The 17,038-nt window shown below is 35.4% G+C and overlaps 1 protein-coding gene across 30 annotated transcripts in view; it reads right to left on the bottom strand.

The window, feature by feature from the left end:
* The window catches only part of tim (timeless), a 510,805-nt gene that overhangs the window by 136,504 nt on the left and 357,263 nt on the right, over positions 1 to 17,038 (bottom strand). For all 30 annotated transcript variants that reach the window (XR_010850869.1, XR_010850868.1, XR_010850866.1 and 27 more), the window contains one exon: positions 8,645 to 8,765. Coding sequence is in view for 26 of the 30 variants with exons in the window: in XM_067091829.1 (XP_066947930.1) it covers positions 8,645 to 8,765 (121 nt within the window). In the remaining 4 variants the exon portion in view is untranslated. The remainder of the gene's footprint in view (positions 1 to 8,644; positions 8,766 to 17,038) is intronic.

Below are 17,038 nucleotides of genomic sequence, written 5' to 3'. Positions count from 1 at the left end.
CTGGGTAGGGCTTTCAGTTCTAAATATTTTCTCTAAGCAATGAAAGACAAGAGAGAGGTTGCCACTAGAGCAAAGAACAAGAAAGGGCTTGAAGCTCACTAATATAAACTTAATAGTTCTAATCTGGGCATACTGACAGCTTCTTCATTGCCTACCAAAGCACTTAAATTAGGCACAGTAATAAAACTGGGAAGGGCTTACACCTCTACAGTATGTCTTTCCTCTAAGCAATGAAAGAAAAGAGAGGTTGCCCCCTAGAACAAGGCACACAAACAAGAAAGGGCTTGAGGCTCACTGATACACTTTGCTGCAACAGGAGATAAAAGAAAAGTTTCTTCAAAGTTCTTATGTGGTGCCTTCTCAAAGGGCTTAACTGCAATTAACATCTGAAGGATTACATCTATATTTCCTCGTAAGATATGAGTGACAGATGAAATTTCCAGCACCAAAGAATGAAAACCTCTTCAAACTTTAAATCATGAGCAATATTCCAGTCAGCATGATGCAGAACTGAGAGCAATGTAAAGTGGTGTCCTTGATATCTGTGACAAAAAACTGTTTTGTGTACCTGAGATACTGGTAGAGCTTAAAATAGAATACCTAGTGGAATGAGTGCTGGATACGACTCAGGACAAATACCAAGATCGAAAAGCTAACCACTGTTATTGATAAGTCTAACAGTGAAGAGCCTTCTACACTTAAGGATTGTGTTCTTGGCCATCCAGCAATGCCATAGTTCATAACAGACAATTGACAATCTCCATGCAGTGGGATGAAGATGTGGTTTGATGGAATCTTCTTAAACAAGACTATCTAAAATATATATATATATAATATATAATATATATATATATATATATATATATATATATATATATATATATATATATATATATATATATATATATATATATATATATATATAGACAGTACACAGTTTACAAAGGGGGTTCCGTTCTACATCGCATCATAAACCGAAAATCGTCGTAAGCCGAAAAATCATCAAAAATCCAAAGAAAACCTTACTTTTAATGCTTTTGGTGCATTGAAAACGATGTAAACTGCATTTTTATTGAGTTTTCATCAAAAAACCTCCAAATTTTTATTATTCTGCCGTTTTGGAGCCACATTTTTTCCGTCGGATTGGCGTCGTAACATAACCCGGAAAATGTGTCGTAAACCGGGAAATACTTTCTGATGAATATATTTGAAAAGCGTCGTAAGCCGGACCTGTCATAAACTGGGGACTGCCTGTACAGTAATACCCCAAGCTTGGGCGATTTGAATTCACATACACACAAATTTTTCATTGGAACCTAACTAACGGTCATACACGAGTTTTCACAGACACGCGAACATTTGCGAACACTGAGAAACCCTGCAAAAGTGTTTATGTTTAATTTTTTATGTAATTTATAAGTTTTCAAGCTTTTATGTGTAAATTAAATTAATTGATAAGTTTTCAAGGTTTTATGTGTAAATTAAATAACATTAAATATTAAGAGTAATAATTTCCCTCTCTCTCTCTTTTTTAGCGAGATGAGAGAATTTTTATGGTACATGTATACAGGTATGTTTATTTGTATGATAAATAAACTTTTTACCTAATAATAAGTACTAATTTTCAAATATTAATACAATTAATAAAATAAAATTAAATTAATAACAATAATAATAATAATAATAATAATAATAATAATAATAATAATAATAATAAAACTGTAATTACAAAATTCATATTCTTTTAAACAAACAAATTCTTCCCTCGTCTTTTGTAAACTGTCAAACGTCGTTTACCATGACATGAAGGGGAGTGTTGCTGATCAGTGGTCAAATGTTTCTTGTAATTCTCTCTCTCTCTCTCTTTGTGTGTGTGTGTGTGTGTTTCTGTAATAATTCATAAAAAAATTTCACTCTCTTAAATAAGGGCAACTGTTCTCTCTCTCTCTCATTCGAAGTTAGCCAACCTACGTATTACAGTACTGTTTCTCTGTATGTCTTTAACTGTACAGTAGATAATTTTAAATTGATCTAATTTTACCTGTACCGTTTACAAACTGTAAATGCGTCATTCTAAAACAGAGACATAGAGCATTTCAGAACAAAGAGAAAGAGACAAAATAAAGAAGTTTTTAAAAACGAGGTTGAGAAGACTTCTAAAAATAGATCGTTGGAATGGGGAGAGTCACACACTCCTACATTCTTACGTTAACCATTTATTTCTTATTTTAAGGGTAATGTATTATGCTAACTTCTAAATGAAAATACAGTAACTTTAATTTCATTTAAAAGTTAGTTTAATACTGAATTTCCATCTTTTGATATCTAAGGTAAGAATAATTTTCTCTCTCTCTCTCTCCGTAATAATTCATAAATAATTTAACTTGATATTTCAAGTAAGGACAATATCTCTCTCTCTCTCTCTCTCTCTCTCTCTCTCTCTCTCTCTCTCTCTCTCTCTCTCTCTCATGTTATTCTCTGTCTCTGTAATAACTGATAAATAATTTCACTCTCTTAAGTAAGGACAACCCTTATCTCTCTCTCTCTCTCTCTTTCATAGTTAGCGCTCACACATTTTTACAGCTTATTAATTCTCTGTATGTCTTCATCTGTACAGTAGATAGTTTAAATTGATCTAATTTGACCTGTACAATCTACGAAGTGTAAATGCGCTAGTGTGGCAAATATATTCTAAAAAATAGAGACATAATAACTAAGAGTTGTATTAGTCAAAATAAAAAACATTGTTCATGAAAAAGCATTTCAAAACAAGGATAAAGAGACGCAGAATAAAGAAGTTACTAAAAAAAGGTTGAGACGATTTCTAAAAACAGATCGGCTGGAAGGGGAGAGACAGAAATTCTCTTCCAGCTCTCAATTTTTATGTCAACCATTTATTTCTTTTTTTAAGGGTAATGTATTAAGCTAACTTTTAAATGCAATTACAGTAACTTTAATTTCACTTAAAAGTTAACTTAATAATTTGGGAGCATGATTAGGGTCATATTTATTGTTTAACCCTTAAGGGACGGCATAATTTACCAATGTGCAGCACCCCAGACCGGGGAAACTTTGAGGTTGGCAAAAAAAAAAAAAAAAAAAAAAAAAAAAAAAAAAAAAAATCACATCAATGGAAAGAGAATGACATGTACATTCACCCTGTATAAATAAAAAAATTCTAAAAAATTTTCCCTACCTTCCACGAGAAGTTGAAAATGACTATTTACAACCCCTTGTGGGGCCTCATTTACAAGACAATCGTAAATTTTACCAACTTATATATGTTTTTTCTAATAAATAAGTGTTTTGGATTTTGTAAAATTATTATTACTGCTCACACAATATCAAAACAGATAAGAAATAAAAGCAGTAACAAATTTTTTGCATATTTGTTGTAAAATATTCACGTAAATTTACGAGAAGGAAGATTCAGTAACTTTTTTTTACTTTTATATGCTTTTTCTAATATTTCCTTGCAATTTTCTTTGTAAAATTACATTTACAACCGACTACTATCATAAAAGACAAAAACAAAAAACAACAGCACCCCTTCATATATTTACAAGCAAATTTACAAAAAGACTCATGAGAGAGAGAGAGAGAGAGAGAGATGCAGTACCTTCCCCCTTGAAGTCAAAAGCATTACTGATACTGGCCTAGTCTCACGTCTGTATAAAAGTTGCCATTAGTGAATTTATAGCATATAGAAGTATTGGCACCTTTGTTTTGAATCATTATTACCATAACAGTGGTGCATAATTCTGCTTCACACTGAAGCACAATCCGTCCACCTCCCCAAACCTGTTTTACTTCACATTGAAGCTCAATCAGTCCACTGAGGGTTAAACTTTAGAAATAAGCATTTATTAGCATTTTTAGAGACCCTGCCAAACTTACGCGAAAATTCACCCTGTGCAAGGGCTCCTGGAACCTAACCTCGGGTATATTCGGGGTATGACTATATATATACGTGCGTATGTATATATATATATATATATATATATATATATATATATACAGTATAGTAAATATATATATATTTGCAGGATGTAAACCCGTATTTGCAACCGTACCTCAACGCCCCATGAATAGCTAAAATCCATAAATACTTAAAACCCCTCTAATCACACTTAGAACTGCCTATTTGATAGTTTAAAAATAAGAAAAACCCTCTAAAAATTCTTATACCTAAGTATTTTAATAGTTTTTTCACAAAAAATGCATTTAGCCATGAAAATACAGTAATTAGTGAATATTTCTCAGTGAAAAATACCGCGAATGGGCAAATTTTCCACGAATAATGGGTAGATACGTTCCACAGAGAATTCCGCGAATACGTGAGTCTGCGAATCGTGAGAACAAAAATACGGGGGTTTACTGATGTATGTATACATGTATATATATACATATATATATATATATATATATATATATATATATATATATATATATATATATATATATATATATATATATATATATATATATATATATATATATATATATATATATATATATATATATATATATATATATATATATATATATATATATATATATATATATATATATATATATATATATATATATATAAATATATATATATATATATATATACACATACAGAATATATATATATATATATATATATATATATATATATATATATATATATATATATATATATATATATATATATATATATATATATATATATACATATACACACACACACACACAGTAACAATCACATATATACACATAAAATAACAATCCCTTGCAGTGATCGAGCTGTCGTGTTAGATCGAAATACTGAAATCAAAGGTACTTTCACCTCACAATTAGGCCAAATTACCTTACCTATAAAGGAGACTTCACTTCCTTGACCCAAGAAACAGATACTTGTAAGTTGAACAGAGGAAGGTGACAAAAAAAAAAAAAAAAAATTATATCGTAAGCAAATCCTAACCTAGCTCTAAGCAGATTCAAAACTGGAGAAGAAGCAGTAGCATCCAAGAACCAGCATAAAGGGAACACTTCTGAGGTTGCCTCTGTAGAAAGATTAAGCCATCAACATGCCAGCACATCGCCTACTTTCGTTAGTTCCTAAGAACTCACTCTACAAACACAGTTGCGAATGCAAATCACAGCTCGTTAGAAGCAGAGCTATAAAACACTAAACAGTTACCTAGTGCTAAGGCTATTCTACTTCATATTCCATTAACATAGTAAGATCTAGTAATTCTCTTATGAGTGTTCATCCATTTCCCCAAGGGCCTACTTCAAGAGAACGTACCCTACTATAATCAGTTAACTTCTTGTTTTAACAGGAGCCGAGGTAGAAGTAAACTAAAGAGACACGGTTAACAGATTCATATTTGGCAAAAGGAAGAGAACATGGAAGAAAGTGAGCTATGCACAGCTTAAATACTATCGGAAAATCAACCAAAACACGGTTGAAGTTCCTCAAGTCCAAACGGAGGAACCAAGGTGGAAGAGGTGAAATACGGCTGGAACGTGAGTAATGATGACACGGGATGTCGGGTGAAAATACCAGATGGAGGAACAGGTACAGTATTTGGATGGAGAAGAGCGAGGATTCTTGTATGATGTCACCATGTAACCTTGGCAACAGTCAAGTGTTGTCTTCACGGACTGATGTCATCACGTAAATGTGGCAACAGTCAGAGAGACTGCACAATGCTTAAGAGGTGATTACCAAGATGTGAGAGCTGTGATATAACCAGGCCAACAACTAGTTAAATAGACAGCGGAAGACGAAGAGCCGCTGCATGAAAAGGAATAATTGTCACCAGATGACAAATATGAGGCAATACAGAGGAAAAAAAAACTGAGCAAGGGGGGGGGGTTATCATCTGGTTAATGACCATACCGGTGGGGGCAAAAGATAACATGAACAGACACATGGTTTAGAACTACCAAGGCAAACGTAACACATCTGAAACCCTAACTCTACCAGTTCACATACATCACATCACTCTCTCCAAAAGGGATGTTACATGAGCCAGCCAGAGCTGCTAACTTAGCAGAAAAACTGCTATGTTTAGTAAATTTCAGCTTGCCAAAGTTGGCAACATGAAGCCAGCAAACACGAGTGTCAACCACTAATCTCCCCACAAGTTTGGTGCCAAACCTGAACCAAAAAATACGGATGACAGAGAGATGTCGAAGGACACAGAACCTTGGTCCCAAGATATGTCTTGGTTCCTTGTCAGAGGAGATAACCAACTTTGTAGAATTATCAGATATGGGGATAGCATAGACAAATGGCTTTATTTCTACCATTAATGCTCGCTGCCCAGTAACCATAAAGTTCTGAAAATCTGCCTTCAGATGGTTTATTGTTTTAAAAGCGGGGGGACAGAAGGGCTAAGCAAAGAGAGTATTGGTTCCATACAATTGTGGAAGAGCTATATTTTTCATTATTAAACTGGTAAAAAGATATTTCTATGGCTTTCATTGCTATATTAATAGATAGGATAACCATCTCCTTCAGCAGTTTCTGAATTCCTACTGAAGGAGGAAGCAAGTGCCATTGTGTACTGGGCAAAGCCATTCGTCCTGAGATTCTACATACTCAACCTCAATCATATTTTTCTTTTCACTATTGAGGTACTTTCCATCTGGTGGATGGATGCACACTGAGGCATCATGCAATGGGTTATCAGTATCATTATCAGGAGAGGATATTTGCACCCATACTACCTTCTGATTTGAGGTTTTTCAGTCCAACCTGGCTATATAACTGTTACCAGTCAGAAGTCTGAAAGTGGGTAGGCTGTCTCTTAATACCCATTCTGGTTTCAATGGGGCTCTAGACAACCAACTAAACTTTTTGGGGCTTGGTTTTTTTATTACACTGTTCCCATGGCCTTAGTTTTTCTGTGAGATAACCAACCTCTGCCCAGGTGGATTGTGCAGCCAAACTATTTTCTTACCTAAAGGCTAAGAAATTTTTGCATATCACATTCAATTTAGTATCTAGGACTGGCCTGAATTCCTCTCAGGAATCATGAATAGCATCTCTGATATACTGATCTTCAGTAGCAAGGGCATCCTTGATACTGCTCAGGATTTTATCCTGATTTTCTGAAAGAACAAACTGAATTTCCCTATCTGGGATACTTGCATGAACAGATTGAGCCAAGGCAGCTGTATCACCAATACCTGGCAGGATGAAAGTCATGAATAAGTCACTATACTCCATAGAAGGTACAGAAACTTCCGACAGATATCAGATTGTTGCATGGGAGACCCCAGATTCTCAACTAAGCCATCTCTCTCACATAAAGCAGAAGAATGTGTCCCTGGATCCTCTGGATTCAGAAGAGAAAATTCAATGGTTATGCCCACTTCAATCTGGGTACAATAATGGTAACATCTCTCCCAAGAAAACACCTTGTCTCCATTGAGGAGTCAAAGTGGGAGGTCTTAGAGTTCACTGCTTTAGAGTATCGGCCCAAACATGAATTCTACTCAGAAAGGGACAGAAAACACTCTGCCAGAGTTCTGCCAGTTTCCTCTTCCTGTACTCCTACTGAAACCTATGACCTATAGAGACTGCTTAAATAGAGCTCTTTCATCATTTAAACTTGCTGCCAGGAGCATATTACATACTTCACATGTCTGGTGACCAAAAAAATTCTCCTTTATTCCTACAAGGGCTGTGCTCATGGCAAGTAATTATGAGCTGTCCCCACAGGTGAAAAGCGGATTGAACAATTTTGCTGCAGAACAGCTGAACTGAGGGTCCTGCATAACAGCAGCACTGTAGTGATAAAAGGAACAAGTGTTTACTATACACTACAAAGTGTTAGCTACCTATAATCACTGTATAGGCAGCAAACACTTCAAATTCAAATGGGCTGACATGGTCACAAGTATGTATCCACAGTATGCTGTTAGGTATCATGATCAATGATGTTGGGTTAACACAATTTTCCCTTGTATTGTAATCTCAAATTATCTATCCATGTTAAAAAAAGCCACTAACTAATGAGTTTCATTAACAAAATTGTCTAATTATTGCTAATTATGGTATCACTTTGTTGGCCAGGAAAAAGCAGCACAGCACTTATGGCATAGTGTGGCTACCTAGTCCTAACTTGTCACCTTGTGGGAGACCCACCAGCTCCCAATTTTAACAATTATAGTAAGCCTACCTGCTAAAATTTTAAGGAACTAAAACTTTTTCCTAGTTCTTAAAGGTACGTTCTTAACTTTCCTCTGAATAAAACTATGAAAGGAGGAGAAAGGGAAAACTGAGGCAGTCACTGCAGGCAAGAGACAGGGCCCTCTTGCCTTGATTCTTTTATAGTCTATCATTGTGCTGACAAGCACTATTCTGGCCAAGACCAGCTATAAGAAAACTCTTTGTGACTGGTTAGTCTTATGGAACCCTGGGGGGCACCATGAAAGTAACTCTCTTGAAGACAAACAGCAGCTACACTATGAAAAAAATAACCATAAAAGGAAGAGAATCTGTGCACTTAAGGAAAGAATAAAAGGAAAGAAGCCAAAGCAATACTCCTTAAAAATGCATGCTTCAACAATAAATTCACCATTATCTTTGACTATGCATTCTACAGAAAAGCTAAAACCACCCTCAAGATAAAAAACTGACCTCTTTCTTGATGGGTTCCTCAATAGAGTCATCACAACAGATGTCACGGATCTTATCCATCAAATCTTGTTCACTGCTGGAGTTTTTATACATTGTGTAAAGTTGATCAAGATCATCATCACTGAAAAACAATCAAAATTCATAAATAACAAACATTCATCCTACATTCTGTATACTGTTAAAACATTTATATTCTAAAATAAAAAAAGAAAGGCAGGAATTTGTGAAACTGATTAAAGCAAGATGTACACTGGGACCAACAGCATCTTAACATACATATTTTCAAGCGTTGGTGCCATTGCAATCTTTAATCTTCTAAAATTAGAATCATGAAATTCTTAGAATTATAAAATCCCAAATGTGAAATAACTTGTTTCATATATACAAAACTTCTAACCCGTAAATGCACAAAATCTAAAATGTTTAACTAACCTGGCATTTCTGAGGAATATTCTTCATAATAATCACAGGAAAGCTTTGATAAAATGAGGGATTTACACAATTTAAAAAATGGCTGATGGTTTGCATCCCATTCCTAGTCAAGAATAAAGATCCACTGAAGTGGAAATCCCTATTCTTTTGCAGGAACTAAGTATTAATGGTACAACATTATATCCAATCCAGTCACTTTAAGTTTACCTAGATTTTGTTGCTATTTCCCCTGATGGTATCTTTTTCTCATACCCTACGACTAACAAGCTGCTCTTACTAAAAGGGCTGAGAATTATTTTTGTGTCTGGAAAGTGTTCACCTTACTGGCTTTCTTTGGAGATATTTTTTCAAAGAAGTGACCGAGTTTGCTATGTGGCCATCAGAGACAGTGTTCCTTAAGCATTACTACCATGAAAATGAAGTTCAACTGCGCTATGTCAGTGGGTAATAAGTTACTAGGTGGTGGGATAAATCCCAGCACAGGCTCCCTAGTGGAAAGCAAGGGGCTGCCTGATGCTGCGGTACTTTGGATACAGTACCGTCAAGACTGAGTGGTCGTCATGCATCCCATCCCATCATGGTTAGATAAGTCACCTCCTTGTCATATAGTTAACACACAGAAAGGTTTTTTAATTTCTTTATTCATGGTTAATCCGAAATGGGAATCCTGAATGGAAAAGGACAGGTGATCCCATATTTGGCTCCACTATGGATAGTACTTCATCTAGGTACTTGGGATTCCTTTCTCAGGAGCTAGGCCATTTCATCCCCTGTCAGTTTCTTTCATAACCTACTTTTGGTAGCTGCTGTGATCCCTAAAACCCACCCACATTCCCTGCTTTTGGATCAAAATAACATCATGTATCTTTTTCTCACCTTGAAATATCATAAGACACTACATGGAGGCATAAATTTTAAAAAGATATTGCTAATGAAGAGGTCAGTTGCCACATTTTATAAAATTTCTTTAAAATGCTGATTTTGTATATACAGGACCTATCTGCATTGGCTATCTGTGGAAACCTGAACACTAGTATTTGTTAATTCCCTCTTTCTTTCCTTCACTATTGCATGGATTTTGATGACAAATTGGCAAATGTGCTTCTGTTCAAGGTCTCAAAAACAGTAGTAAGGTACTTTATTCTAGAACTATAAATAAAGGGGCATTCAAGTCCTCCCTTGAATACCTTGGGTTGTTATTAGATAACATATTTACCTTGGCTTACCACTATGTTGATTTGAAGGTCAAGTATGTGAGGTTTTATATTGCATATAACTGCTCAAAACTGTAAAGGCATTAACCCCTATCAAATTTTACTTACTGGTGTGAAGTTTTTAAACATCAATTTTTACTAACCAATATACTGTATACTATAATGGATACTTTGTCAGATATTTAAGAGGAAAAATCATGGATGATCAACCAATTTTGTGGAAGCCCCTAGTTCCTAGTAACCAGAAAATTGGGAAAATAACAAATAATGTATGCTCTCAAGGATACTGCCCTCAGCTGACTAACACACAATTACAATTGACAACACATATGACAATCAAGTTTTTAATAGTCAGTCAACCGAGTCATTTTGTGAGGACTAATTCATATTTTTACTTACATGGAACTTGATAAAACATACTTTATGACTCCTAATATTATATTTCACCAGGTTAGTATATCTGCCCAGGCACATACACATCTCCACTCCTATACAAGAATAATTGCAAGGACTGTTATCTCCATGTGTAACCTTTTCCTGTTATTTTCGCATTTGCATTCATTTTCTTCACTTCCTTATGTCAGCTTAATATTTTCAACCATTTAGTGTGCAATACTACCCCAGTGATAGAGCTGTTTGGCTTGGATGGTAGAACCAGGAAATGCAAGAACAAGAATTTCCTTGCTAAAATACTATCCTCTGGGCTTACTTTTGTTTTTGAATCAGGCTAAGCTTAAATCTTGTGGTGCAGGGTCAAGGCATTTGTGCAATATAAACAATTAATGCTATGAGGACATTCAACATTTTGTTAGTTTTGCTAAGCCACTGCTAACCTTTGGCTGAAGTTATGCTGTGCATTTCTATGAAGTTCTCTAAGGGTACTGATAAATTCATTCCTTCCACATTTCATAAGTCACCTCCAAAGGGGGTTCTACTAAATATGTTCCTTGACCACCTTAAAAGTATTCTTCCATGGGGTGCCGAATTAAAACACATTTACAGGTAGCACATTTTAGCAGTCAGTCATTTAATGAGCATATTTTCTGGGTAAATGTTCTTTTTTTCAATAGTTTTCCACTAACTTTTCATGATCATTACTTAATTGTTTTTATATCTTAAACATGGATAAGATGTGGGACACGAAATATATCTAGGTTTGCCAGGTAAACTCTGTAAAGCATGTAATGTGTCAGTATCTTGGCCTAGGAATCTTCATGCACTGTTTCTATATTGGACAGATCTATTGATTTAATCTCATTTGCTCTTTCTCTGTGTACTGGCTGGAGGATCAGAGGAAGAAATCTAACAAAGAGGAAGCAATTTACCATCTATGAATGGTCTCTTTGTTTGTCAATTTCACGTAAATTGAATTTTAAGAGAATTTTCACTACCGAATTTGATCTCTAATCCTCTATTCCTGTTGAGAGTGACCAGATTTGCTAAACAGCAGTGCAAATATATAGTAAATGTGCCTAGCTGTCTAACTTCTCAGGTCTTTTATTCCTCACACCATTGGACTATCGAGTGGTCTCCCTGCAGATGTTGTGCAATTAGAACCTCAAAAGTTCAAGCAATGAGAAGCACATTACTACCCTAAAACAATTTACTTTGCACTTTTAATAATTAATTTACATTTTTACCTATTTATTTATCAATTTGCTAATTTATCTTTGTTTGCTAATAACTGATCTCTTCTTCCTGTATCTCCTATTAGTATCTTCTGTAATTTCTTTCAACTGAATCCATATTTTTTGGAGGCCTGATTTCAAATCCATAGCCCCTGCAGGTCTGTTCCATGTGAATAGGGTTCATCTCCTGTATAATAATAATAATAATAATAATAATAATAATAATAATAATAATAATAATAATAATAATAATAATAATAATAATAATAATAATAATAATAATAATACATGCAGTCCCCGGTTTACGATGGGGGTTCCGTTCTTACACCGTGTCGTAAGCCAAAAATCGTTGTAAACCGAAAAATTGTCGAAAATCGTCAAAAATCCTAAGAAAACCTTACTTTTAATGCTCTGGGTGTATTGAAAACGATGTAAACTGCATTTTTATTGAGTTTTTCATAAAAAAAAAAAAACTCCAAATTTTTATTATTCTGCCATTTTGGAGCCATATTTCTTCCGTCGGATTGGCGTACGACACGACGCCGATCCAATGGAAGAAACCCTGGAACATGCGTCGTAAACTGGGAAATAATTTCTGGCGAATATATCTAAAAAGCGTCGTAACCTCGGAATGTCGTAAGACGGACCCGTCGTAAACCGGGGACTGCCTGTAAACATAATATTCAAGAGAAAATTCCTTTGCCCTGATTTTTCATTCTCAGCCTTAAACTCATTGGTAACCCCTGCTACTCAAGAATATCCAAGTTGCTTCTGTTTTCACTCCCTGAACTGACTTTATTCTTCACTAACTGTTCAACATTTCCTTACGTCATTTGACACATTCACCATTGGCAATGCTTATTCAGATACAGGCCACATTAGCACTTCAGCTCCAGGCCACACTAGCACTTCAGCTCCAGGCCACACTAGCACTTCAGCTTCAGGCACCAGTACTGCTAGCACTTGTCTGGCTACAGTTCAGGGAAAGAGGACTACTGTATCTCCAAGGTGGACTGATGAAAGAGTTACACAGTATTTCTCCTCTATGCTGGAAACCATGCTGCAGTAATAGGGCAAACTTAGTCAATAAAATTCCTCCTGTATTAATTTTTTTGAGCCAGAAAGTACCATACCAGAGGCAATATCATTTGGCTAGAATGCACCAACCATTCTTGTCTCGGGACTTGGAGAGAAGGCTTCTCCTGAGGCATCCAATTAGCAAATGTTTGACAGTCAAAGGGACCAGGCAGTCATAACTGTAAGGTTGATTTTCATTTACTACTAAAAACTTATACCTGTATGAGGCATGTATGCCCTATCCTTACACACAGAGTACAGTTTCCCATTTTCTGGGCATTTTCCTATAATTCCAAAGAAATATGACACTCACAATTTCTTTCATTTTGTTTTCCCCAACTGCATTCCAATGTTCCTGCCATACTCCTCCTAACAAGTGATCTGATATTTGGTACAGTATATTTCCTTGGAAGCATATCAGCTACAGCTTCTTTTTCTAGTTTGTCAGCCTTTTCATTACCAGATACTGGGATCCAAACAAAATATTACTTGTATTCCCTCTGCAGTTCATTAAATAAAGCCATTCTTGAACTTATAAAACCAGAGAATTAGTAGAAATAAAAGCACCTAGGCTTTGTAAAACACTTTTTGAGTCACTAAATATAGTAAATTTTCCTTTGTCAATAGTTGCTGTTCTCTCAACAAAAGTTAAAATTCCATACACTTCCACAGTAATAATAGACATTATGACAGGCAGTGTACAGTATGTCTACTATAAAAATCATTACTATATACTCCAATTACAATGCAAGCACTGGATCTGGAACCATTACTAAATGTAAAAGTTGAGTTTTTATGTTCTTCAACATGTTCCATAAAAATTGAGTGGGTTTCCTCCAGCTCTGTCTTGGTATTTTTAGTGCCAATATAGTACTGTAATGGCAAAATGTTACCTCGGGTAACTTCCATGGAAAGGTGGTTATTATTTTGAATGAAAATTCCTCATTCCTGGCAATATGAAGATTATTCAAAATCTGTTTCACCCTATATCCATAGGGTTGTTGAGACCTATAATGTGACTCGTAGTACCTAAAATGCTTTTTGCTGTTAGTGTGAAAGGTTATAGAGTTACGGAATGTTTATAATTTGTACCAACATCATGCTATGGCTTTAGATGTATATATCTAGGTCTGGATGTATTTCATGAATGCAACAATAGTGCACTAAAACAGTTTTACTAAGAGGAAAGTTTAAAGCCATCCAGTTCTAAACACCAAATAATTTTACTCATTACCAGATGAAATTTCCTAGCAAATGATATGGATAGGTCATCTACAAAAAATGTGAATAAAATGTCATGGGGAATAACAGAGAATATCCCATTCATGGCTCAGGCAAATAATGTCACACTCAGCACATTACCTTGAGGAACTCCTCCTTGCTGGCAATTTCTCTCTAATAGGACGTCACCTGCTCTGACTTGAAAAATTGATGTGCCAAAAATACCTGAATGAGCAAAGGCAGTTTTGGACAGCACCCAAAGCTACACAGCTACATTTTTATCCCAAAACTGACAAAAAGCTGATATCTCATCATCAATCTCAGTCCTCCCCCCCAGTCAACTTCTCAAGCAGACACAATAGTTGATGGAAATAGTTACCATCAGTCCATCAATTAATTGTAACAGATTTTCTACCCATTTTCGTGTTCCTGTGCACCCAGAAACCAGGAAGTTTCTCCAACTTGTATGGGCAGGCTTGGTGTATCAGTTCAATGTCAACTGTTTTGGATTAGTCTCTGCCCCAGTGACAATTACCAAGTCCTAATATCATGGCACAGGAATGAAATATGGCTGAGATACTAAGATGACTGGTTGGTAATGGCATCCAATCTAATAGATGCTTAGCTTGTAGTTTCATGTGCTTCTAATGGTGGCATTGGGAATACAATGATGGACATATACCTCAATCAGTATCCTATTCCTAATGCCACCGTAGGAAAAATGGTCTGGCTGAAATCTAGAGCCAAATGGTATTGTACTACAGAAGCTTGTCAGGCACTTAACATTTCAGATGCTATATCAGATCCAGATCTCAAGAAGTTGAATGAAATGCTAATAACCATTTTAGTAAGGAATGTCCTTAAAAAGGTCATCAAGATTAGGACCAATGATCAGTCATAGTTTCATGATACATGTAGATGAGCTTACCATGAAACAGATTCAATACATGTTAACGAAACCTTTCATATGAAAGTACACCAATTTTTTTTAGTCTTGTCATGCTGCAAATAGAATTTACCATAGACCTGAGAGAAATTACAATAATTCCTTAAAAAGGAAACTTGAATGAATTACTCAGCCTCGTCTGTAGTGGATTAAATTAGCATCATCTATCTTTGGGTCAGGCTCATCCTCCATTCCACCACCACTAATAAATGATGGTAAATTTGTTACTGGTCCTAAAGAAAAGGCTGAACTGCTTCATTGAGCTTTAGAAGCTAAGCAATCGGCTGAGAATGTTCCTCTCCCTGATACTTGTAATCCTGAACCTATTCTTACAAAATCTGCATTTTCCTCTAGGGATATTAAGAAAATTCTTGATAATATTGATAGCTGGGGTGAAGATCCAGGTGGTTCCTTCCCTTTGGTTTTGAAAAGATTTTTAGAGTGTTATCTCCCAAGTTTAGTAGATTCTACAGAATTTTTATGTCAACATAGTATCTGTGTGGATGAGTGCAAGCTTAGTGATACAGTGCCTGTTTCAAAGAGTCGCATATCTGCAGACTCCAGTAACTTCTTTCCAATTTCTGTTCTCCTTGTGTTCTCCAAAGTTGCTGAAAAACTTTTTTCAGCCATTTTAAAAGTACAGTAGCGCACCGAGATAATGGACCTTGGTATATTGTACTTATGGATATATCGGTGCGAAATGGAATTACTGTATCAACTTCAGGGTTTTTGCCTCCGGATTGAGTGTCAAACTTTTTCAAATCAGGTGTCAAAAGGAATGCTGGGAGTTTGAATGAGGGAGAGAGCGCATAACCCACACATGAATACTGAATACATGTTTATGCTTACAGTACACTGTAATTTCACTTTACAGTACTGTACTGTATACTGTCCTGCAGTTTATATTAAGCTGTAGGTGTCCTTCATGAGAGATGTTGTCACTCCCATATCGTCGCATTTTCTAGCTTGCAGAGAGGTCATTTGGTCTATGCTGATTCTTATATTTTTTTATGTTCTTTTTTACATTGATATTGATTTTTGTATAAAGATATTAGGATAATGAATAATATAGAATAAGAAAAGATGAAAGAATTTATTTTGCATTTTTATATCCTAAAGATTATAGGCATGAAACATATGTAAAAAATTATTCTTTCAAATGCCATTCCCTGAAACATAGAGCCAGTGGAGTAATGAACTGTTTCATTTCATTTTCATTTGTGTCATATCATTTTAGTGCACATGATATTGTAAGCAAACTTTCTATATATTCATCTAGAAACTGGATGGAAAATCTGTTCGTTACTGTTACAATGTGCTCCATGACTTTGTCATAAAAAAACTTCTAAAAAAATCTCCACAGGGTTTCCCTTATTCAGAACACTAAATTCCACACCTTTGGGTGAACGAAAAGTAAAGGGAACTCCAAGGGTTTCCCTTGTCCTGAGCAAAAAATTTGTGGAATCAGGAGAGAGAGAGAGAAGAGAGAGTTTTGTGCTGATTATGGAAAAGGCATTGTTATTTCTTTTTATCACAGTCATCATCATTCTCTGCAAAAACATTTTCTCTTCAGGAAAAAGATTTTTCTTTTGCTTTAGATTGCTCATTATGGGGGGGGGGGATAAATGGGATCAAACAAAAGATACCAGGTCGTTTATCAATGAATGCCAGAAGCGTAGTGGGAGGTGGAGCTCATTGTCCTCTTGTCAGACTGTCTTTCCCTTACATAAAAATTTGCCATTTACCACTAATTTAGCTCATAGTATGACCAACTGATGTTCCTACACTTTGTATAAGAGGGAAGAGCATTTTGGAGTTTGGACTGAATTCAGTAGCACAGCAGCCTTGAAAGAGGTAAAATGTGTTATGTACTCCA

This window comes from Macrobrachium rosenbergii, chromosome 48, assembly GCF_040412425.1.
Source record: "Macrobrachium rosenbergii isolate ZJJX-2024 chromosome 48, ASM4041242v1, whole genome shotgun sequence".
NCBI classification, from domain to species: Eukaryota; Metazoa; Arthropoda; class Malacostraca; order Decapoda; family Palaemonidae; genus Macrobrachium; species Macrobrachium rosenbergii.
The sequence above is the reverse complement of the archived record's forward strand: the minus strand, read 5'-3'. Positions and strand labels throughout refer to the sequence as shown.